This window comes from Rhipicephalus sanguineus, chromosome 7 (assembly GCF_013339695.2).
Source record: "Rhipicephalus sanguineus isolate Rsan-2018 chromosome 7, BIME_Rsan_1.4, whole genome shotgun sequence".
Taxonomy (NCBI): Eukaryota; Metazoa; Arthropoda; class Arachnida; order Ixodida; family Ixodidae; genus Rhipicephalus; species Rhipicephalus sanguineus.
This window is the reverse complement of record NC_051182.1, coordinates 32,369,860-32,395,241: the sequence shown is the minus strand read 5'-3', so window position 1 is coordinate 32,395,241 and position 25,382 is coordinate 32,369,860. Positions and strand designations below refer to the sequence as shown.

Here is a 25,382-nt window from a genome sequence, read left to right as displayed (position 1 = left end):
CATCGAAGGGTCATTCAGGCGTTGTAGCGTTTCCACGTCAACTTCGATATAGAATGAAGAATATGACTGGAATCTTGTTTGAAGTCGCCGGCAGGAAATGGGAGACATATCGAATGAAGCAATATGTTTTTTGATGTCAGCAGCAGTGGTGTCCGGGCTCAGCTTCGTAACAAAAATGGCCTTTGGCCGTTGTGGCCGTTGTGGCCGCTGAGCTACAGATATAGTGGATGTCTTCAATGCTCCAAACGAGGCGGGTTTCTTCTTTCTTACACCCTCAGTTACCGCTGCAGAAGAGGCTGTCGCAGGCATCACACTGACACGCTCGGACGTGTCTACGTCACATGGCGGCGAATTCGAAGATGAAAGAATTTTGGACAGAGGTTGTTCAGAGTACGCAGGTTGCTTGGAGGTCACAGATCGGCCAACGGTCACCTGCTCTGGAGGGATCACAGGTGCCTTCACTGACACGGCGGCCGTGCGGCGCGTCAGCTCCTCACGCAGGAAGCGGACCTCTGCACGAAGGGAGGCGACCACACGGGCTTGTTGTTCAACACCGCGGGAATGATCCTTGCGGAGGCGCTCGTTTTCTTCGCGTAGTTGGGATACCTCGTCGCTGAGGAACGAGATTCCCTCCAACGCGTCGAGGAGGAGGCGGCGCAGCCCGGCGAGGTCACCACCCGTAGGGGCACACGTGGAGAGGGAACCGGTTTGAGAGCAGCTGCAGGGCTCATCGCTGGACGCCGCCGAGTTGTCTTCGTTAGGCTTACCAGAAGAACTGCTCAGATCACATAAATTGCAGCAAAATGAGCGCGATCCAGACTTCAGAAGTTGCAGCTCTTCATCAGGCCAGGTTACACACTTCGCATGAACACGTTTAGAACAACTTTCACAGCGGAAAAACTGCTGCTTACCGAAAAACGGGCAGGAGCATAGCAAGCATGCATCCCGACTAATAATAATAATAATAATAATAATAATAATAATAATAATAATAATAATAATAATAATAATAATAATAATAATAATAATCAATCAATCAATCAATCAATGATTTATTTAACGTGCCCAGGAACAACCGTAAGGCCTTTGTGCTGGCGCACGCAAAAAAAAAACAATAAAAATAAACAATACAATACAGACAGTTTTCAGAAATAAAAAGAGCAAAAACACGTAGACAAAGAGAAATGAACACAAAAGGGGAGGAGTAAAATAAGACAACACGAGAAATATTGACGGGGCATAAAAAATTGGATTGCATATATATACAACTACGTGGAAAGACTGAGAAGGGAAGACTTTGTACATTGTGCCACACTCTGCCAAAACAGTGCAAAGCTCGGATAAAAACAATGATTGTGGGCCATGAAAAACGTCAAGATCAAGAAAATTAACATTATAGAGACTTTGTATTCTGTGAACGGTAGAGTGTTGGAAGAAGCAGGCAGGTACATGAAACGGTCTGTTCTCTCTGGTTAACTTACGCGGAATTCGAAAATTTACACAATTGAGAAGTACAGGGCAGGATATGATACCGTGTACTAGCTTGTAAAGAAATAAGAGATCAGAGCGATTTCGTCGGCAGTGAAGTGATGGCAGTGATAATAATTCAGCAGTACTTGAACGAGATCCAGAGTCATTTTTAGCAAAGCGATCGTTATATATGCTGAGGAATTTTTTCTGGACTCGTTCAATGGTGTTACCGCTGGATTGAGCAATGCCATTCCATATCACGGACGCATACTCAAGTTGCGGAAGACATATTGCCGTGTACAATTTGTGTAGGGCCATGGGAGACCTGAATTCTCGAGATATTCTACAAACACATCCGAGAGAACGAAGGCCCCGCATAGCAGCACGCTTAACGTGAGAAGAAAAGTTTAACGCGCTGTCAACAACAACACCAAGATCACTGATTTCATAAACCTTGCATAACGGCACAGAATTGACAGAGTATTGAAATGACACGCTAGATGTTTTGCGAGTGATAGACATGAATTTTGTCTTCGAGGTATTCAGAGAAAGGTTATTACCGTCGCACCAATAACATTATTATTATTATTATTATTATTATTATTATTATTATTATTATTATTATTATTATTATTATTATTATTATTATTATTATTATTATTATTATTATTATTATTATTATTATTATTATTATTAATTTATTCCCACCAATACAGTACAATGCCAAACAAAACTGGCATCCACGCATTGCCAGAGACCACAGCTTTCAGAATGACCTGCCCGGCTATTGTCATTCTGAGAATGACGTGCTAGTAAATGTTAATATCCTAGTTGATATAAGAAGGAAAAAACAGGCATGGGTAGGCCACTTTATGGGACGGAAAGATAACCGATTGCCGCCAGTTATAACACCGGAATGGATGCCAAGAAATGGGAAGCGCGGCTGAGGACGGCAGATGATACATGTTAGCGACGAAATTAAGAAACTTTCAGGCAGGAAATGGAATCACTTCGCGCAGTGCAGGCTGGATTGGAAATCATTGGCAGAGGCCTTCGTCCGGCAACGGACATAAGCTAAGTGGTGATGATTATGGCGTCTTTTAATTCTAGCATCTCGAAATGCGTGCAGCATGGACGAGTGCGAATTCTCTTGCGACCGGCTCACCATCATGGTCGGAGGTCGCATGTTGTGCCTGGGCACGGTTCAGCACCTTCGTCAAAAATTCGGCCAAGGCTACCGACTCGAGCTGTTGCTCAAACACACTGCTGCAGCAGACGCACCGAGGCTCAATCAAGCGGTGCTGGGGCTCTTCGCCGGAGTCCGACTCAGAGAAGCCCACCAGGTATTCCGTGGCTTGATTTCTTTTTTTTTTTTTTTACGCACAATTTCCAGCGCGTCGTCTTCATGAATATTTATGCTGGTCTTTCCCCGTCAACTGCCTGCGGAGGAACCTACAGCTACAGTTTCCGACACATTTACAAAACATACACGTTTCGTACGAACATTAACATATCAAACTCAACACTTTCTAAACCAGCTCCCTTCGGAATCACGAAAGCACTCCGGAAAGAGCGTTTGCTTCGGCAGGTGTTTGATGTCCAGTCCGAGGCTTCTTCCCAGACACGCTGTTTGGGTGCCGGGCCGATCTGTCCACGCAACACATATTTTCCCGATTAAAGGAGTCATGAATAGGCCCAGTGCTGCGCAAATCAGAGCCCCACTTGCCTTGGACATCCACGGAGCATTCGATAACATTTCGCATGTTGCAAATCAGTTCTGCGGGATCCCGCAAGGTGACGGAAGGGTTAAGAAAGGGAAAATAGACAACCACCCGTTTGTAGCACGAAGCCACAAGAAAATCCGTACGGATTTCTCAGAAATAAACCCCCTTAGTTGCCGAAAAATTCGTCCTGGTCCGGGATTCGAACCCGGGACCAACGCCTTTCCGGGGCGGTCGCTCTACCAATTGAGCTAACCAGGAAGCTAGCAATTGGCAGCGCGAGGGCGAATTCATCGACAACTTCCTTATGGTTCCTTGTGGCTTCGTGCTACAAACGGGTGGTTGTCTATTTTCCCTTTCTTAACATCTCGCATGACCTAATGCGAGATAACCTCGCCACCTACCGTTGCTGACGATTAGTTTACAACTATGCTAATACCTTGCTAACAGAGAGAATGACAACCATAAGATTAGGCTCACTTCGCGGTGGCACCATCAAGCTACAGGGCAAAGGCCCGCCGCAAGGTTCGGCATTGTCCCAGATATTTTGAACACCGTCGTGGCTAAATCACCGCCGCTGTTAGCTACCGTTCCAAACCTGCGACATGCTGTATTCGCTGACGACGTTGCCAAAGTGCTCCCCAAGACGTCCAGTACAGGACGCGCTGCAAGATGCGGCAAATACAGTCCAAGAATACGCGCAAGTAGGCGGCCTTAACGTCCTTTGCATAAAAGTCGGAACTCCTGCTCGTTCTTCGTACACGTGCTGCGCAGTCTTGACAACATCCCCAATATCACAGTTCTCGCAGTGGACCACATTGTTCCCTACGTGAAAAGTTGTACTTCGTCCGCTCGTTTCAGCGCGCTTGCTTCTATTGTGCGGTGTGGACTATCAGCTGCGTAAATTACGCAATAGAGATGGCTCAGAGAAACTTAAATTAAAAGCCATTAGTTAGGGTCATAGTCAGCTATAATTTCAGGTACTATTGTGAGCAGTATGAGCTCACAATAGCTCATATTGAATATGAATGACATCGAATTCATGTTTGTTCAACGATTATTCGTAATGTACTGATATGAATTTAACGTATGGAACTGCCAGTGAAACATTTCCGCTTGAGCGTTTAGTGTTATGGACATTGTTGCGCTTGCTCACTGCATTTAGCCGCTGTGACCTTTAAGAAGTAATTTCAGTGTTCCATGCCACTGATATATTGTTCGCGACTATACATTGCCCCCGTTGATGGTTCTGTTGTGACAGTTTTTTTTAGCCGAGAAATGCTTTTTACATGGCCGACGAAATTTTTACATTTTCTTTATTGCACGCGTGTGGTCTCTGAATATATGTTCCTTGTCATCCAGAACTTGCTCAGCTATCACCTGGCTGAGCGAATTCCTTGGAGCGATCTGTTCACCAAGTTGGCGGAACTGCAGAAGAGCTTCCAGCTCGAACACGTCCTGGTCGGGGAGAACACCCTCGACGACATCTTTCTGAACTTCGCCAAAGCACAAGAAAACTACAGTGTTCCGGAGGCGGTGATCAGAACACCCACAGTAACAGTGCCCGCAGCAACTTCTGGTGCGGCGACAGAGACCCCACAGGTGTGACGCGGTGACGGGCCTGGAAGGACAGTTCTGTCCCGTCCAGCGTGAAGCAGACTGGGGCCTGATCGTGTGGGGAGGATTAAAGGCCTGTGTGACATCGAATGGGCTTACTGCTTTCTCTCGCTGCATACGAACACCTTTCGAAGCTTGACCAAGAACGTTCTTCTCGTGGTCATTACACAGTCATAGCTATTGCGTACAATATATATGTGTGGTAAACGTGACGGCAATTACGTTCCTTTACAGGTGCGAACTAAACAGCATGTCCAGAATTTTGCGTGTGTGAGAAAGAGAGAGAGAGAGAATCAACTTTATTAAAGTAAGGCTGCTTGGTTACTGCGGGTGGAGCGGAGCCCTCTCATCCAGCGCTCCACTGGTTTTTGCGGCTCACTAGGCCCGACCAGGTCCAGTTCGGAGTGCTGCGCCATCCACAATCAATGGTTGAGTGTGTCTGCAAGAAGCGGCGAGAAAGCGTCTGCGGGACGCTGCTTGCACTGACATGTCATACAGGGTTGTCAAAATTAAGCTCTGTGCTTTTCTTGAAATTCAGCTTTGTGTAGCGTACCGGGCACAGCCATGGTTAGCCTTCCTGGCTTTCTTTTATACTTATTCTCTTTTCTCTGTCTTTGATGTGGAAGTTACGTGAAGACCACTTGTGCAGGTAAGTTATGTATTCAGGGAGACACGATGTGATATCATAATAATTGTTTTCAGCCGCCCAATTAACTAAGATTCTATAATGAACTTTTGTTAGTGACCACTGTAAGCGGGCATACTTGTATTGAAAAGTTGGAGTTAATCATATTCCGATTTGGCGGTATTCTTCTAGCATGGCGGTGCTCCGAAATATCCGGCTGCAAAGTTTAATTGTGTTTCGGATGATTACGCATGCAAGACAGTGAACTCCAGCGAAGCTACTCCTTGATGTACTGCTGCATTTGCGTGTGACGTTTAATCTGACAACGGGTCGAAGGCATCGGCGAAGACGTCAGCGGTTACCTTTTTACTACCGCCTGGCGATAGCAAGCAATGACTCGCATCAGGAAGGAACATTGCGCCGATCCACACTGCCTTGCATGCGTAATCATGCGAACTGCAATTGAACTTTACAGCGGGATGTCTCAGAGCACGGTCATGCCAGAAGAATTCTGTCAAGTGGCACTGTATAGAAACGCGACTGCCAACAGCTTTTCTATTACAAATATGCCCGCTTACGGCAGTCACTACAATGTTCATTGTTCAACCTCAGTTGAATGGGTGGCTGAAAGCGATAATTATTGTCGCACTTTGTGTCCCGGATGCATAACTTATCTGTAAAGGTTGTTTTTACGTACCTCCCATAGCTGAATTTTAAGAAAGTCCTAAAGCTTAATAAATTAGATCGCCCGATCATGTTACACCATGGACATTGTTGGGGGAAAATTTTGTGAACTCTATGTAAGCATGGTCAGGTGCTTGTCTGTACTCGTCTCCAGTCCCTCGCCTGTCGCCTTTTGAGTTTGTCATGTGGTAGGTCTTTAGTTCGCCTCCCGTCGTAATACAGACAAATCTCTAGGTAGGAAAAAACTTATGGCAGCCTGGCACTACTGGTGCCAAGCCTGAAGGAAGAGCGCAGCTGGGTAACCTTCCTTGATTCTCTTACTTTTTCTTTATCTCTCTCTGTTTCTTGTATCTCTATCTTGTATCTGTTTCTTTCTATTTCTTTCTTCCTCTCTCTATCTGCTTCTTTCTCTTGCTATCTTTATTTTTCCTTCTTCCCTTTTTCTCTCGCTTTCTTTGTTTCTCTTTATTTATCTCTTTCTTTTTCTTTCTACCTCGCTCTGTTTTTTTGTATATCTTTTTCGTGTCTGTTTCTTTCTATATATTTGTCTCTTTCTTTATGTCTTTCTGTTTTTCTCTCTCTCTCTCTCTCTCTGCTTCTCACAATTCAGCAACCTCAGATTTTCGGAGCTCTTAAAGAATGGGCACGACTTGCAAAAAAAAATTATTAGGACTAAACCAAGAAAGTACCGATTAATGTAGGGCTAAAAGAGAGTATGCTGAGGGCAAACGTTTTTTTTTTTTAAAGAAAGAAAAACAATTCATGATTGGCAAAGAACCCGGAGTATGCATACCTACAGTTCAGTTCATTACTACAAGGGGTGCCTGCCCATGAAACCGAAGAATAACGATGGGCTGAAGGGCATACGGCAGGCTTCTCCAAACCATGACAGGCAATCTACCGCCGTCCTTAAAGCGAAACGTATACAATCATTGCATATATACTACAAGTTTTAGCATACGGGGCTGAATTAAGTCGCACAAGGCTTGAAACAGCGAAACTGGACGATTATGCCTAATCTGGTTGCTTCTAGGTTGTTGCTCGGCTTTAGCCAGGTTAGTTGGTTAGCTAAATTGTTTCTATGTTGATTCTCAACGCAGAAGTTCGAGTTAAACTACAGACCTGTCACAGACACCACACGGATGTCCAAACTCCAGAGACAGAAACTCGCGCTGAAACTGAGCGTTCGCACCTTTCATAGATCTACGGGCACGCCGTTGTTCGCGTAGGGCTTCCACCGCCTCGGGGTCTTCTCTCATAGATCTACAGGCGCGTCGTCGTTGGCATACGGCTTCCATCACTTCGGGGTCTTCTCGCAGCCGCCGTTGCCTTTCCCGTTCCCTAGTATTCTTTCGTTGTGCGCACTCGTGATATTCGACTCGCCGTCGTTGCTTCGCTTGGGCTAACTGTTGCCGCCTTAGTGGACCAGTGGTGAGTAGTGGGACTTGCCCAATCTCTGTGGCACACACCCGTGATGATGGCCATTTCTTGGGCTGTTACTTCTTCATTTTTAGTGAACCAGTGTTATAAGTACAGCGGAATCTTGCTGACATGTTTTTCACGGCAACCGGAAAATAAGACGTATTATGCAAAAACTGCATTAACCAAAGGGGTAATAAAAGAAGGAAAATACGCATACTCCGTCAGCAACTCACTTTTACTGAGCAACATTGAAGTAGTTGGTGAATTTACGCTGCACTTTCTTCCTTTTGCGGCGAAAAGACCGCCTGGCAGCGATCTTTTCGCCGCAAAACCGACGCTGCTGTGGCCTCAGCGGCTCTGCAACGTGCAGACCATGACTTGTTGGAACGCGCTTTGAGCTAGTACACTTAAAAGTAAACGTAAGGTTTCCATATCGGTCAAGGTCCACTTTCGCGGCCGTGTTATCCGACCATGGGCAAAAATGTAATCGTATTGCCACGTGCGTTTCTTGTTATCACTTTTGCTGCATTCGGTTTTCGCCCACAAAGACTGTCAGCAACGCTCAGCGCAAACTGCGCCTCAGTGTTCGAGATGCTTCGCGATTATTGTAGATCGTTTTGTTAAGGTTGCGCGCAAGACGCGAACACTCGAGCTTATTCTAGAACTTGCGCGACAGCCAGCGATAACGCTTAAATATTCGACGGCACATGTATAAATGCCGACACGCTTCACCGCTTGTCAGTTTTTCGACGGTCGACGCTCTGTTCGCCGCTATCAGCGTACGCTGCGTATCGGTGTATTGCTGTAGTTTGACTTTCAGTTTCCCGGCCACAAGTTCGGCCAAATAAAAAGCTTCATCTCGAATACGCTGCCTGCTGCCTTCGTCGACGTCACGACCACGTGACAGTATTAAACGCAAAAAAATGCATAATTTCCAATGTACGTTGGCCGGGAATAAAAACAAAAGCTTATTAGGCGGGAAAACGTATTATGTAGAATCGTATCAACTAGATTCCACTGTAGTAGGACTTGGCCAATTTCGGTGGCACATACCCGTTCATGATGATCATAGCTTTCTGGTGACCAAGGACATTTTACGGCCGTCTATAACAGCGTCAATGTTAAAACGTTAAGAACCACACGCAGCGCGCAATGGAACGGAAAATGATAGGCTTAACATTACAATAATGATATCTGGGGTCTAACGTCCCAAAACCACGATATGATTATAAGGCACGCCGTAGTGGAGGGCTTCGGAAATTTCGACCACCTGAGGTTCTTTAACGTCCACCTAAATCTAAGAACACGGGCCTCGAACATTTTCGCCTCCATCGAAAATGCAGCAGCCGTGGCCAGGATTCGATCCCGCGACCTTCGGGTCAGCAGTCGAGCGCCATAACCACTAAGCCACGAAAATTAAGAGATCGGAATTGGCAGAATAGGACAAACAACAGTCAGGGGTGGCGAAGACGAGCTCGGCAGCGAATTATTAGATGGAGCGACGAGACAAGGGTATAACCATATATAATCGCATTTATCTGCCTTGATACACGGTGCGTCGCTTATTTTATGACACGAATGATTTGATGATACTGTAGCCTAAACTCCGACAAAATTTCAAAAAATTGAGGCAAATTCGCACTAGCGTTGCGAAGCCTGAAGGAAGTGTGGAGCTGGGCAGCCTTCTTTGTTTCTCTTTATTTTTATTTTTATTTCTTCCTCTTTATCTTTTTCTGTTTTTTTTTTCGCTGTTTATTTCTATTTTTGTCTTTCTCTCTCTGTGTATTTATTTCTCTTTTTCGCTCTTGATATATTTCTTTATCTTTCTTGTCTTTCTTTCTTTTTCTCTCTCCCTATTTCTCGCTTCCTCTGTTTTTCCTTCTCTCTCTCTATTTCCTTCTCTCTCTTTCTCTTCCTGTGTTGCTTTGTCTTTTTTCTATCTCTTTTTGTGTCTGTTTCGTACTATATCTTCTCTATATGTCTATTTCTTTCTCTGCCTGAAATCGATAGTTGGACGGAAACCCGTCTGGTCAGGAACAGACATGAAGACAATTAAAACAACACTCTGACCACGATTAAAAGCAAATAAAAGTACGACGTTTCGGCCCCCGTACGGGAGCCTTGTTCACAAGTTTCTCTGTCTTACATATTTGTGTCTTCTCTTTTTTTTTCCTCTTTTTTTCTCTTTCTTTCTCTCTCTCTGTACTCGTTCGCTCGCCGATGAGAGTTATTGCATCCCACGTCGCACGAATCGGCGCACGCGTTCTAGGAGCGAAGCAGAAGATGAAGGAGAGCACGAAGAGAGCGCGTGCCGGTTAATGACGATGATAGTTTTCTGTTCGCTTTGCGCGGTCTAACGGTCGGCTCAAATAGCTCTGCTGTTTGAAATAGGCTGACAATGATGATGAACATACGTGACCTTCTTTTACTAAAAGAGCCAAGTCCGACGTAGGAGGCGCCCTCCACGCCCAGTGCTTAGCTGGGCGTCCTCCAAGACCCGTCTTTGGGCAATTCAAGCTTTACCCCCATCACTGCCTCCACCACCACTTTAAAGGGACACCAAAGTGAAACAACGAATCGATTTAGATTGATTAATTGTACTCTGGGAATTCTAATGTCGTTAATTTCACCATCGTAGGTTTAACAATAGAGGAGAAAATGAAGATCAATGTTTCTTTTTCAAATTTCGCGCTGAAATCTCCGCGCGTCACGTCACGTATTTCAAAGTGTATTTTTCGTATTTTGGCGACATTCCCTCAACGAAATTTCCTGAAACTAGGTAGGTTGTCTATGGCGCCCTTAGCTGACAATGTACTTAATTTTTATGGATTAAGGGCTACGTGGAACCTTGTAGATGCCATCAAAATCTATGACGTCATGGCGTTTGGTGCGGGAATTTCAAGGTGACGTCACCACCCGCACTTTTTGCGAGTTTTCTCTTTTACCAAGCGTCTGCTCGCGGCAAGCGTGGTGATTTTGGAATTGGGAAAGAGCAATGTACTTAAACGAGAAAAATCTTTTTTAACACGAAAGTGTTTTATGCCGGGGTCCACCAAGACTTCAGTGACGTATTTCCGTCACGGAAATGACGTCGGCAAAATATACACAGTCAGATGACAAAGAAAAAAAGGTACCGTCAACGGGCATCGAACCCACGACCGCTCGGTCCGCAACAACAGATGCCGGGCACGCTACCCACTGCGCCACGGTCACTTTTTTTTTTCTTTATTGCCTTCTTGACTACAGGTCAAGATCGTCTAACAAGCACACATCATATCCGTTTCATGTGCGTTAATGCATCAAACAGAGCTATCACATCTTCATCACAGTCAGTCGTCTTATACACCTCACGAACTTTGACAACAATTTCCACGAAACACTCATGAACAGATGGAACTTTAACATCACAGTGTCTATACGCTAGCATGCTGCGCCAAACCGAATGGAGACCCAGTAAAAAGATAACATCCAAATGGGGAACAGAGTATTCAAAGGGCAAAAAGCGAATTCCGTGCGGATTAAGAGGTAGTTCTATCTTTAAGGTCCTCTGCAATATGTCCCAAAAGAATATGGCGTTATTACAGTCAATGAATACATGTTCAATAGTTTCAGGCCGATTACACAGGAAACACATGCTTCCCCATGGTACATAAATCCCTCTATCCTCCAGCCACGTTTTCACTGGCAAGGTTCCTGTATGAAGCTTGAAGAAGGTCTTTACGTTAGGCGGTATCCACATGTTTTTAACTCGTTTTAGAACGTCTTGGCCGTGTGCTTTTTTAAACATTAACCGATAAACGGGGACAGGGAATACATTTTGAATTAGGTCCTTTATAAGGCGCTTTCTTTTCACGTTAGATAAGTAATCCATAGGAAACCTTGCTCTTAGGAATCGATAGGACAACACAACTTCGCGGAAGAATGGCGACAAGGAGTATCGTTCCCCCCTCTCTGACGATACAAAGAAGTCAGGCATATGATGTAATAACATTCTTTGAAATAAACAACATAAAAAGGAATCTCTTTGATCTCTTATCAGCATGAAACGTGATACTACTTGGTTGAGAAACAGATGACACAGAGAAAGCCCTCCTTGCTTAACTCGACGAAACAAATTAGTTCTTGCTGTACACTCCCATGTAGATCTCCAGATGAATGTGGCAAATATCCTGTGGATTTTTTAAATGTTTTTACGCGTACAACTAAGTGCTTGGAAAAGGTACATAATTTTAGCAGCCAGAAAAACGTTACATATTGCGGACCGAGAGAAAATCGATAATTCTCGACCACCCCATGCTTCAGCTGTCGCACGCAGTTCCTCCGCCTTGCTAAGACAAAGCGAGTCGCTGTCTTTGAATAACAGAGAGCTGAGCTAGTTGGTAAGTATTCATTCTAAAGAGACAGGGCGTGCAGCCTTCATGCAGGCCCTGGCAATGCCGCGCTTCACAATCTTCGAGTGCGCGGACGAGAAAGGGAGAAGGCTCTTCTGCGACCTAGGCGCATAACCCCAACAAACATGGTCGTTTGAGAACAAGAGTTCCAAGTCCAAGAAGCGTAACCTATTGTCTAAGGGATGCTCACTGGTCAACTCAAGTGGACTTAATTCCGTGAGGAATACGTCAAAAATTCCAGCAGCAGGCTGTACGTCAAGAGGGTTAGTGCAATAAAATACTAAAAAGTCGTCGACGTACCGCATCACCTTTACCACGCTAGTCTGTCTAAGCTTGCTGTCAAGATTACGGTCATAGCGGGCTAGTAAGATGTCGCTGAGAACAGGGGCGATGCATGAGCCAATGCAGACTCCTTTTCGCTCCTTTTTGCAGACTCCTGCGGGCGTTACCAGGGGAGTGAAACTTCCTATACCATCCATGGAACGCGATATTCGCTCGCAGCGCCGGGCGAACACCTGTGGTTTGGGGGCGGTACTAAAACATGGCGGCGCATTGCAGGCACGCACTGGGGGACGCCATCTTGATGAGGACTGAGAATCCGAGTGGATGCGGGGGGGGGGGGGGGGATTTCGCGCCAAATTCAATTGGGATGCGCCAGCAAGCCAAATTGAGTGACTGGAAGGTATGCAGATGGCGAGCGCGCGACCTTCATCTTGTTGCGCAACCCACCACATTAACAAAACGGCAGTCGTTGCGTTCTGATTGATGAAGGTTTGCCCATCCACCTATTTTTGCACCACTTATTCTAAGTAAGACGTTGTTTTTGTTTGCGTGTACACATAAATTAGGCAAGAATAAAGAACGGAGTTTGTTTGAATGTTTTATTGCCTAAACGTACCATTCATACAGTGAAGACATAACTTGAATATTTTACGCTACTGCTGCAACCGCATCCTGATATGCCGTGCAAGCGTAGAAAAACAAAACGAGCAGCATGCAGATCGTACCTTTCGTCCACCGGGATCCGAAAGAATTTTACGCCGGTGTGGCGTGAAGAATTTGGACACCACTCAGCACAGCACGATTTGTGATGACGGCGCGAATACATTCATGCGCCTATTTCGCTGAAGCTTGCAAGGGTTTCGCCAGTTTCGCTGAAACAAACTTTACGGTAGTAAAAGCGGCCTTTGGGACACCGTAGGCCGCCGCATACGTGGGCGCGCGACAAGAAACGCCCCTTTTTCACCGTGAGAGATAGGATGGCGCAGTTCCCGTTTTCCACTCGGGTGGCGCTCGTATTTTCGCAATCTCGAACTGCAACCTTTAGGTTCATTTACGTATTAAAAACTCCGGAGTTAATAAGTAAGCTGGTAATAAATATAATCTGGAACAACAACGTTAAGTTATGCTCGTATGTAGTACAGCCCCCAAACACTAGGATCGCTGCGGTCGCGGGACAGAAAAACCGCGAAGTTTCATCCCCCTGGCGTTACTGTGTTGGTAAAACTGGCCGGTGTGCTAATGACCGCTTGCGCGACCACGCGAACAAGGTCTCTAAACAAGCAAAAGACAGTCAACTGTCCATTCATTGCAATGAATGCGGCTGCCAGCCATCTTTTAAAGATTCGAGTTTCCTGTCAAAGTACTATGACGAACGTGCGCGTCTCGTTCCTGAAGCGTATCACATTTGTAAAGGCGGCGAGGCATGTGTTAGCCTCCCCTCGATTTCACTGCTTCCGAAGGAGATAACATTTCTGTCGAGTTAAAATTTTTTTCTTGCCTTTGCGCAGGCTGACCGGTTTTTTCTGCTTTTTTGTTATGCCTTCTTTAGTCATGGTGGAGTATAAATATGCGGACTGGTGGAATAAAAGCACATTTGGTTGATAGTCAGCGCCGTGTTTGTGCCCTTTCTTTGTCCCGTCTCGTAGCGCTGTTTTCTACTTGAAATATGTCACATGTTCAGATTCATTGCAGGAAAAAAATGGGGAGTGCCGATACCATCTATGCTACAACTGTACAGGGTTCTGTTTGTTGGGTTCCTACGGTACAGTTTGCCTGCAATATCGAACACCGGCAAGACTAACCTGCGTGCGATTCAGAGCATTCAAGCCCAAGCTCTTAAGGTATGCCTTGGGTTACCCCGCAGCGCGTCAACGGCTGAAACCATTGCCATCGCGCAAGACTACTCAATCACGACTCAAATTATCACCTAGACAATGCGCACGTACCTTAGGCATTATGCCAGGACCCCTTCCCACCATCTGGCGAGCCTCGCTGCTGAAAGGCCCCGCACGACATATAGTGCCACTGTCGACAAACATCGCTCATCATTTGCTGCGGGGTACGCACATGCGTCAAAACCAGTGTTCCCTCCGTGGTGCTTGAGCCGCCCACGAGTTCACCTAACGGTTCCGGGAGTGCGGTGGTTATACCATCACAAGGGATAACTCTGCGTCTTAAAACTTCACATGCGACGACGTCTACGGCGGCAGAACTCGCGGCTCTGCGCAGCGCACTAAAGTTTATTGATACTGAAAGACCAAGTAAATGGGCTGTGTTTTCTGATTCAAAACCGGCGTTACAGTGCCTGCGGTCAGTTCTCCGACGAGGATGCCACGAACAGTTGACGTATGAAACCGTGAAACTTCACCACCACGTAATTCAAAAAGGCCACGATATTGACTTCCAGTGGTTACCTGACCACTGTGGCATCAGTGGAAATTATTTCGCCGATCACGCTGCTCGCGCATCACATTAGGAAGCAAACATCGTCCCACTTCCGCTTTCAAGGACAGACGCTGCAAGGCAAATTCGACAACTGGCCCGGCGTCTCACACTGACGGAGTGGAACGCACCAAGCATCAGACATACCAGACTACATCAACTGAACCCTTCACTGCAACTCCAACCTCCATTCGGCCTTCATCGACGCGAAGCTTCGCTTCTCTATCGCCTTTGCTTGGGAGTTGCTTTTACGAAGGCATATGCAACGTTAATCGGAAGGACTGACAGCGCGGCATGCGATGTTTGCGGCACCGAAGAAGACATCAAACACTTGCTGTGCCACTGCCTTCGTTTTGCCTCGGAGAGATAAGTACTGTCCAACGCACTGCGGCGACTGGATGATCGGCCAATTTCCGTGCAGGTGCTACTACAGCACCGTCCACATCTCTCGACGGCCCACAAAGCAGTGAAAGCACTCTTGTGTTTTTTGAGAACGACGGGCTTATACGAACACCTCTGACTTGTGGTGCAATCCCGCACGCTGTAGTGAATGCACTGCATCTCTTCTCTCTCTTTTTTTTCTCTTCCCTCCTCTCTATTTCTCGTCTTTCTGTTCCCCTTCCCCGATCCCCCAGTGTAGGGTAGCCAACCGGAAGTGTTTCTGGTTAACCCCTTGCCTTCTCCTTTTTGTTTCCTTCCTTCCTAAAACAGGAAAACAAATATAAGTTAAATAGAGAGGTCGTTGTGTATCAAACATTCACATTGAATGAGCACAGAAACACAATACAGCCGGCGCCCTTAGTAGCTATGAGCATGAATTGTATCGTCAACTTACCTGTTGAGACAATAGAACATTCAGTGCCTATGGATAATTGCCTGAAATGGCTCATTGGGACGCTCATAAGTAAAACGGAGCATTCAGTAAAACAATGTTTCTCGAATCCCCTACCTAACAACTTTAATATGGCTCCTAATGATTTTCATTATTATAATGCAAACTCAATTTCGCTATTTTCATAAGCGGTAAGCAGAACATTATGTACTGTATACTCAAGGCACGCCCACAAAATAATATATTTGTTTTCAAAATCGCCTTGGCAACGTGTAAATGTGTAAAAAGTCGTAGAAATAAAGCAGACAGAAGAATAAAGCAGCAATCTTATGTTGGGAGTGCGTTACAAACGACATACTGCAGTGACCAGACCGGAAAAACAGCGCAGAGACCTAAGTTGTGTATGTGATGCAAAATGACAGCTAAGAAAGCACTTGTGCTAATAATCAAATTATGGTTTCATAAATTCTTTGAATAAATGTGGATGGAAGTGAAAAATACGGTAAGCCAAGATATTTTCTGTTAGGTAAGCGCTTGCTCTATTAGATCTAGCATCAGGCAGTGGTGCTAAAGTTGTTAGAATCATAAGTTAATTCATTGCATGCAGGTCAAACTTAAACGCACGAGATCCTTCAAATCGCTGATATCTAAAATCCACGCGACGCAAAGCAACCCCATTCTTGCACGCATCACATTTCGTTACGGAGCAAGACGCAAGAGAATCTTCAATAACGACACTGTAACAACATCGGAATTTGGGCGATAGACGCCGCACGCAGTGGAGTACGCGGCGTAGGACAGTGGCTAAGAGCAAGTGTCGCTGCATTGGCGCAACTAAAAAGAAAAGAAACCGAGAAAACGAAAGGTACGTGGGCTGGGCGTAGACGTCCGCGTGCTTGTCTTCCTGATCTTCTACCGTCGCTGGATGACTCTGGCGTAAAAATAAAATAACGCCACTGCCCTTAAACGTTTTCAGATGGCTTAGTGGCACCAATACCAGCTTGAGAAGCGGAGCTTGGCCAGCGATTATTGTTTCGCACGGTTGTGTTAGATACACGATACATTATCGAATGTATCGGAAATACAGATACCGATGCTCGTATTTCGAGATGTATCGCGATACAGATACAAGATACCCATGGAGTATCTAAGATAGTATCTAAGATACATGTATCTTCGATACTGCCCAGCACTGCAGGTACGAGCGTCTTAGCGCTAATATTGTATCGCCGGTCATGCCCTCTTTTGCTTTATTTCATGCTTGTGTCGTGATTCATGGAGGCTATGACCGCAGCTGTGAAGAAACTATACTTCGCTGAGTGTTTTTGTGGACCCGACTGCAAGTATGTTTCTGTGAAGCGACTGTTACGCTGACCGACGCTTCCTAGTCCCGTAAGATTCCCTACGGAAAAATGCACTTATCAGCTTGCGCGCGGGACATCCTCGCAACTTCCTTCTTCTATGCTCGAGGTGTCAAGCTCGTCAGAGTGATCGAGAGACGCTCGTTACATCATGACCAACAAAAAGCCCTATTTAATGTTTCGTCGTGGAATATGTACAGTCAGAATGGCCACATGGCTTCTGTGATAACTGGATGATGGCAACACAAGCATAGCGCTTACCTCAGCACTTGTCTCTGGAACAGGCGGCCACAGGAAGCATCAGGATGACGTCACATCTTCGTTTTACAAGCACTGTGGGCGCTGTGGGCCTGCCAAGAAAGAAAAACTTTACAAATTAACCATCGACACCGAGCCTTTTCGGAGCTCGTACGACACGCCCATATCGCGTCGTTCTTTGCTCTGGCCTTGAAGTTTCGTTCGATGGACGAGCCTCTTGGATGTCGGACGATTGGGTAGCCACGATGTCGTGGTCTGTCGTGTCCGTTGTCTGGCTGTTTCGTTGATGCTGCTCGGCCTTTACGGGACTTGTTTCTTCTCCGTGTGGTAGAAAGAACAGATGACACTTGTTTCTGCGTACGGTTCTCTCTTCAGTCTGGACCCCGTATGATCTCGGTGTTGAGGAGGGACGAAGAACTGTGCCCTTGGCGCATCTGTCTCTCAGCCATACCTGATTGCCTGCGGATGGACAGGGAAGACGTCTCGCAGCATGGCTTTTGTCAAAATGCATCTTTGGTTTAGTCTGCATTTCTCGTCCTGCTTTTTCCAAGAGGCCTTTACTATTTCCAGCTTTAGCGCGGATGGCATGCATGGTACTTTCGAGCGTAAACGGCGGCTCATGAGCAGTTGCACTGGACTATTCGCAATGCCCATAGACTGTCGCGCCACCGAGCGGAATTCAGGAGCGTCCTCTCGAGGAGGGTTAGTAGACGACAAAATGGCGGCACTATGCAGTCGCTCCCTTGTTCGGCTGTGCTAGCCTCAGTGTTAACGCGTTGGAAAGAAAGGAACACTACGACTTTGCATGTTCCCTGCATCAGTGAACAAACCGGGCCCTCCGTGACACGAGAAATCTGATTCGTTCTTGCGAGACGCGAAGTTTTCGTCGCCACCGGAGGGCTCACATTGTTGTGCAAATAAAATTATTATTATTACGTGGCAACTCGCGCTTTCAATGCTAGCCCACAGTGTACACATACTATCAGCTTCGCGAGGCTTTCTGTAGCCACGTAGGTAAGTTAAATGTTATCGTCTGACAAATTCAGTTGAAGCTCACCCTGTTTTACTTGCATATATATAATTGGTCAGTGTTTCTTGTAGTGCATACGTCCCATAACACTGCACGCGGGAGGGAGGTCGCGCGGGCTCGCGATGTGCTCATGTATAACTGAGCGATCTCAAGTTGGCGATACATTGTCACCAAAGCGCTGTTACGAATCGTGCGAGTGACGTTTCAGTCATTCGAGGACGCGTCTGCTCGACGCCTTCCGTGGAGCGAACGCTTTCCATCCACGCCGTCCTTCGCCAGTGTGTTGGGTTTCATAGCCACCGCTGCGCCGCTTGTTTTTGTACGTTAGTTGATAGGTGGCAGCACACTGCAAGCGATTTGCTTGTTGAGAGGTTGAGAGCAAAACGTTCTCCGCGCCCAGACGTCTGTCTAATTGTAAACGTGGTGACGCGGAGTGGTCGAAGTCGTTCGGCGGAGGAAATTCTCCAGATTGCTTTCAGCAGTGATGTTGAAAGAAACCATCTTGACGACGAGGATTTTTCACTGGACGTAGAAGACTGTGAAAGTACCGAGAGTGACAGCGACGATGAACCACCAGCTGCTAACTCACGAGGAGCGAGTTGCACTTCACGTCCCCTCGTGCGTTAATGTTCTTTCACGCTCGTAAGTCACTTTGACTGTATTTAATGTTTAATATCCTTGAGCGAGATCAAAATAAAAGCATAGTTCCTCTTGTGCATTGCATGTATCACAATTATTGTGGACATTATGGAGCGCCGCATGCCGCCAACACGCTCGAGCTCGACCAACGAAGCGAAATGGTTAGAGCGATGGAACGTGCAGTCACGGCCACAATCCACGCCTCTCGGCGAACTTTTTCGACGTTGCGAAAGGCATACGCGTTTATTCTTTTCGATATTCATGTTTCGATCGTGCTGATCGAACCTGCAACATGCGAGTGAAGTACACACGGCTAGAGTCTCAGCATGGCTGTGACACAACCGCTACTGAATGGGATGTTAAATGCTTGTGTTCCGTTGAAGACGTAACTCCGCGTTTTCGACTGCGCAAGTAATGACGACGGGGTATTATCACAGAACACTTTTATGTTTGCAAGCCATCATCACGCGCAGCAGCGATGGCGCTACACGCTGGCGGCCTACTACTGCGGCAAATCCGTCAGGCAGGCTCGGTACGTACTACCTCGGAGTGCCGTTCAGCTCATACGTCAATTCTAGTTCATACAGGTTTATGTAGCATGCACAGGATTTCGCAAAGCATCGTTATGCACGGTAACGGAGCTGATATATAACCTTTCACTTCGCAGCAAATAATTAGGTGGCGAGTACTTAGCACTTTCCATGGTTTGGGAAAGTATTTTAGTCTCATATCCATTTCAGCGCAGCTCATGACTTCATCCGGTGAAAGTGGCACGGTCCGTACGTCCGCACGTCCTATCTGTTCCTATGCTAACAAACGGGTTGACCCTCCTCCTGGCGCCATATTGAAAAGCACGGCGCGCCACCTATAGTTCGTGGGCATTGCGAATAGCCAGTTGGGCCCGACGTGTTTCTATAGTTCAGCAAGGCAACGTAGGGGTCCTGTGCTTTCTTCAAAAGTCTTTTAATAGTCCCTACCATGCGTTCAGCTTCCTCGTTAGCTTGTGGGTAACGAGGACTAGTTGTGACGTGCCTGAAGCCGTAGTTTCTTGCAAAATAAGTAAAAGTGAATGAGATTAATTGCGACACATTGTTCGATATCACTATTTGCGGTCTCCCGTACCTGCCGAAGCAACTTTTCAGATGCTGGATGACCGCCTTCGATTACCTTCCCCGATCCAGCAAGGCCAGCTCAGGATATACCTGGAGTGAAAATCGACAACGACAAGATAGACAGCTCCTTCATCTCAAATAAATCAATTCCGATTTTCTGCCATGGAAGCTCAGTTGTTTCAGGTAGAATCATCGGTTCTGAAAATTGGGTACGCTCTGCGGCGCATATACTTGGCAGTTGGCTATGCTTTGTGCAATTTCTTCGCTGATTCCTGGCCATTAGACAGATTCTTTGGCGCTCGCGTGGCAGCGAGCAGTGCCCTGATGCCCCTCGTGAGCTCCCCGAAGCATTTCTTTCTGCAGCGCTCGTGGGATCACCAGTCTTGAGTCCTTCAGAAGCAACTGCTTGAAAACCGTGATGTTACCACGATGCGCCCAGAACGGCTTTAGAAGCTAAGGTAGGCGGTGCTTTGCGGGCCAACCTTGCATACAAGCTTCGAGCAACGACGCGCATTCGGGATCATTTGCCTGCGTATGCTGTCCAGCATGTCATCGGAGAACGCATATCGACTCGCGCGAGCCGAGACGTCAGCTTCCGACAGTTCTGTGACAGATGGTTCCATGTTCATCACTCTGGCCCGAGAACGTACGTGTGTCCGCCGTAGCGATGTTTTTAGCCGGGACGTGTGTAAGCGTGAACTAGTACCGCATAAGACACATTTTGGACCTTTGAATTCTTGGTGGCACTGAATCAAAAGGATCATGACTCAGTAGCGGAAGGAGGGCTTGTGGTCCGTCTCAAATAGGAACGTGAGGCCTCTCAGAAATTCGTCGAAGCGTTCTGCAGCCCAAGTTAAAAGCTAACGCTTCCTTTTCTATCTGTGAATACCTCTGCTCTGTTTTTTTGGCGATCTCGAGGCATATGCTACTGGATGTCTCTCGCCAGATGGCTTATCCTGGAGCAGTACTGCGCCAAGTCCTAGTGAAGAAGCGTCCGCCAATACAATTGTTGAATATCGGGGGTTGTACCTAGGCAGACATCTGAGCTGAGAGTAGTCTTGGTCTTCTCGAAAGCTTCCTTTTGTTGAGGTCCCCAAGACCAGTCGCTGTCTCTGTGAGGAGACAGCGACTCTATGTCGGCCAGACGGGACGAGGTGTGAACAACAGACTGTTAGACCATAAAGCTTCATTGAGGGGAACACATGTTCTAATCTGTCTTTACATTGCAGGGAGTGCGGCTGCGCACCCTTGCTATCAGAAGCTAAGGTGCTGTCAAGATTAAAAGAGAAGGTTGCGCGAGAAATTGAGGAGGCTTTCTTCATTAACAGATCGGGCGAGGCATGCGTAGCGAGGCCATCTATCACGTTGCATGCCACAGAGGTAGATTACTTGAACGCCTGCCACTAATCGAGTTTATTGTTTGCTAAGGTGACTCGTGACTATGACCTTGCTCGTTTATATATGTGTGTGCTTTACGAATAAAATCAGTTGATAGTTTACGCTCGTTCGTCTCCCATCTTCTCTCGTCTTGGTATTTGCGCTATTCTACCGTAAGAATGAACCAACTCGCCCAACAAGTCACCTTACTGGAGGAGGCTGCGTAGAGGAGCAGATGTTGACGTAGATGTAACAATCTCTGGTTAATGCATCGGCCCGTTTGTCCTACGTAGAAGCGGCCGCAGCTGAAAGGGACCTTATAAACCACACTCGTACAGCAATCAGTGAATTTGTTGGTGTGTTTTACGAAACAAATATCGGTCCGCTTCTTGTCTTTTACTCGCTCATTCTTCCTCTGCACAGCGGCACAAATCTTACCTAGCTTATTGGCAGCCGTGAAAACAACATTAACGCCGTATCTACTTCCTACTTTCTTTATCCTGTGAGATACGCAATGAATGTACGGTGTATATCAACCAGGGTGTCGGAACGGAACGAAAACCGAAAACGAAAAACGAAAAAAAGCGATATTTTCGACCGGAACGAAAACGTAACCGAAACTTTATTTATTATTTCGTTCCGGAGTGAAACCGAAATTTTTCAATCGTTTTTCGGTTCACGAGAGAACTTCCGTATCCGGAGCAACTGAGCCCATGCATTGTGAGCATATCTCAGGGTACAGTATTAGCGCGTACCTCAGGCAGGAATTCCAAAGCAAAGATATGTTGAAATTGTGCGAAAAACAAAAACAGTGGCAACCAGAGATATTTGCATTAACGCAAGGGGACTTTTGCGCGCCTGTCACGCAGGCCAGCGTGGAGAGGGCATTGTCGGCGCTGAAGTTTGTTAAAGAGAAAGCTTATGAGATCACAACAGCTGATTTTGGCGCCATAGTTGTCCGCCACCGCCGGTGTCCGTGACCACTATCGCGTGATATAAAAAAAATTAAATGAGAAAAAAATCCAGGATCGAAGGGATTTCAACCCGCGCCCTCTGCGTGGCACTCGGGTCTTCCACCACAGTGCCACGCTGGTGCTTGTAACTCCTTCGAAAAAATACTCTATACAGGCGTCATGTCGGGCACGGAATCGGGTTGATATATGTAATATAGCGTGGCAGAAGAGTAAAATAACAACCAGTCATTACACAATGCTAATAGCGCAAGGGGTGTAATGCTTCCAACCAGTGTTGCGGAGTTGCCCCACCAAAATTGGAATGACTCCGGAATCATTCCACGTTTTCGCGACTCCGGAATGGAATGGGGACAACGCTTGGAGGAATGGAATGGAAATAAAATTAAGCGCCTTTTGCACGGAATGTAATGTGAGTGGAATTACGTCTTTTTCCGAAAATAGAGCACGTTACGTCTACGTGCCGTTTTTCACACTTCACGTATGAGTAAGTCAGAGCCTCCGAATTAACAATAAACCAGTATTTTTAAAATGGCTTGGCTGATTACAAGCACGGTACATTTATAAGCAACGCGCCTACTAGAAACCGAGGCTTAACTCAATAAAACTATCAAGATGTCTTTCCTATGTCAAGGAATTACAGGATTGGGAATGAACTGCCATCCCCAGAGTGCGAATGAGCTAAGTTTTTTTTCATTCCGATGAATTGAAAGGAATGGAATTGCGGCAATATCCCCGGAATGGGAGTGAAATGGAATGGAGGCGCCCATTCCGCAACACTGCTTCCCACCCATTGCAAAGTGCTCAGCCATAATTCTTTATGATCATCAGTCACAGCGCAAAGTGCACATAATGCCTTACATATGTGTAGCGTGTACCACGAGACTACGAAGAATGATGAAAAATGGCGTAGTGGGAACATCTCTACTTCAGAAAAATTGGGATGATTTATGGCGTAGTAGGTACCTTGCATGTTCACTTGTATTATTGTCCCAAGAGACTCTCCTACGGGCTCTACAAAGTCCGCTCTTCCAGCTTTCGCTGTGACTGTGCTGCGTGTTCCGCGCAGGCCTGACGATCTTTTTATCAGAACAGCGGTTTCGCCTATCAGAGAGTACACTCAGTGACGCGCTGCTTCGGAGATCGTGCTCACTCCCTTGACAGAAAGCGTTGAGCCCACTAAAAAAAATTCGTATTTGTCTTTTAAGAAAATAAATACTATCACTTTGAAATTATTACTAGTTTGTGCAAGTTTGTAGGAATTCGTGGTACAGTTACTTCCGCTCCTGTGAAGCATGTGTTTTAGCCTGGTCCCACTTTCCTAAGAGGAGGGCAAGTAACTACATCACAAATTCAATGTTCTTTATGATTACCTTAACTTCAAACTTTTGCATAAAAAAACCGTTACGAACCGTTACGGAACATTTTTTTTTTTTTTTCGTTCCGGAACAGAAACGGAACGGAACCTTTTGCGGTGGAACGAAACTAAAACCGAAACGAAAAACATTTCGTTGCGACACCCTGCCTACAACACGTTTCTTCCTATCGCTTTCTGCAACCATGCTCGGACTTAATGTAGGCATCCGAACGGTTGCTCGCGTATGCGGGCGAGACTAGACTAGACGATGAAGCACTGCGTGCGTCACAGCTTTGTGGGCCCACGTGTGCAAGCTGCTTACACATTGACGTCAGTGTCCAACTCAGCGCCGAGAAACCGACACCGAAAGTCGCTCGCATAAATAAGGCGATAATTATTTATTTAGCTAGAATACGTGAATCTTGGAGCGTGTGTCATGCTTCTTGGAGCAATAAGAAACGTTTGCAACAAAGAACGCGCGAGCCATAAATTTGATGACTTAAAATTTCGATTTTGATGACATAACATTTCGAAAAAAAGAATTGCAGAGAAAAAAATTCGTTGCACACGGTTAACACTCTTTTATTTGTGCGCTAGTAATACGTGCTTACTGTTTTCTAAAATGAAATACGAAATCGAAACCGCTCCTGTGGCCTGTCATCATCAGTAGTCACGAGACGGCGCAGAAAGCACGCGCGAGATGCGGTCTTGGGTTTTGTGTGCCCATGCTGATGCGCCACTTTCATTTCCATGCAAGGAAATCATTTCTGGCGTGTGTCTCACGACAACATGCCTCTGACGTTCCGGATATTTGCATACGTCTCTAGAAGAACTCGCAGTGGGGTCATTCAGGACGTGAGTGACAAGTGCTGTCGTAGCCGCATCAGCTGTCAAATAGCCAAGTGTCAATGGCGGGCACACGTTCTGTAAAGGTAACGTTCGGCCGTTTGTTTTATTTATCATGATTGCAAAGAACTAACGCATGCTACATAGTGCTTGTCGTAAGAAATGCTGTGCGCGTCTTTAAACTCTGGTGCACAATATTGCGGTAGACTGTTGAAGCATGGCCGTAACTAAGGGGGGAGGGGGTTGAGGGGGTTCTGACACCCCCCGAATTTTTTTCATGCTTTAACTTTTCGGGTGATAGTCAAATATTTGCATGCCTTCACAGCGACCACGTGTTGCCAAAGTTGGCCGTTCTACACACAAACACCCCCCGAAAAAAATCCCTGGGTACGGCCCTGTGTTGAAGCATGCGATAGCGTGCTTACTTGAAAAGATATAACATGGATCGTCGAAGGCGCGCGGCCAAAATAAACAAGGAGGCACACGCACAGCACGTGTGCCTTTTTATCCGAATTGACAGTTGGCAGAAATCTGCAAGAATGGCGTTCCTGCAAGAATATTTTTGTGGCGATATTCACCCAGGTATACGTGTGGGCACGAGTCTACAGGAAGCCTTGGGTTTTAGGGACAACAATGGAAAGCTGAACACGTCCGCGATAGAGATAAGTAAGAGACGGTTAGAGTATTGGTGGCAGAAAGGTAGAGATAACGTACAAAAACAAATAATGGGGAGAAATAAGGTCATTCTGCCTTAAGAGGCAGAGAGATGGACCGTGAATTTATATTTTTGGTATAATAACATAGATTTAATCAATGTAGATAAGGCATTAGGACAACATGAAACAAGGAAGTTTTTTTTTTCTTCGAGCCTGGTGGCAGACATGTCACCGCCCCGTTATAAAGGGGACGCTCATAGCATCCATCCATCCATCCTTCTAAACTAAC

General features: G+C 46.3%; 1 protein-coding gene and 1 non-coding gene across 2 annotated transcripts in view; one reads left to right on the top strand and one right to left on the bottom strand.

Annotated features, from left to right (window-relative positions):
* LOC119398596 (retinal-specific phospholipid-transporting ATPase ABCA4-like) overlaps window positions 1-4,982 on the top strand; it is a 99,022-nt gene extending 94,040 nt beyond the window's left edge. Inside the window, exons 16-17 of the mRNA XM_049417359.1 lie at window positions 2,600-2,813; window positions 4,554-4,982. Coding sequence (XP_049273316.1) covers window positions 2,600-2,813; window positions 4,554-4,799 — 460 coding nt within the window. The 3' untranslated portion in view covers window positions 4,800-4,982. The remainder of the gene's footprint in view (window positions 1-2,599; window positions 2,814-4,553) is intronic.
* On the bottom strand, window positions 3,379-3,452 carry Trnas-gga (transfer RNA serine (anticodon GGA)). Its single transcript has one exon. It is a non-coding gene; the product is annotated as a tRNA-Ser (tRNA).
* Window positions 4,983-25,382: the final 20,400 nt, after the last annotated feature.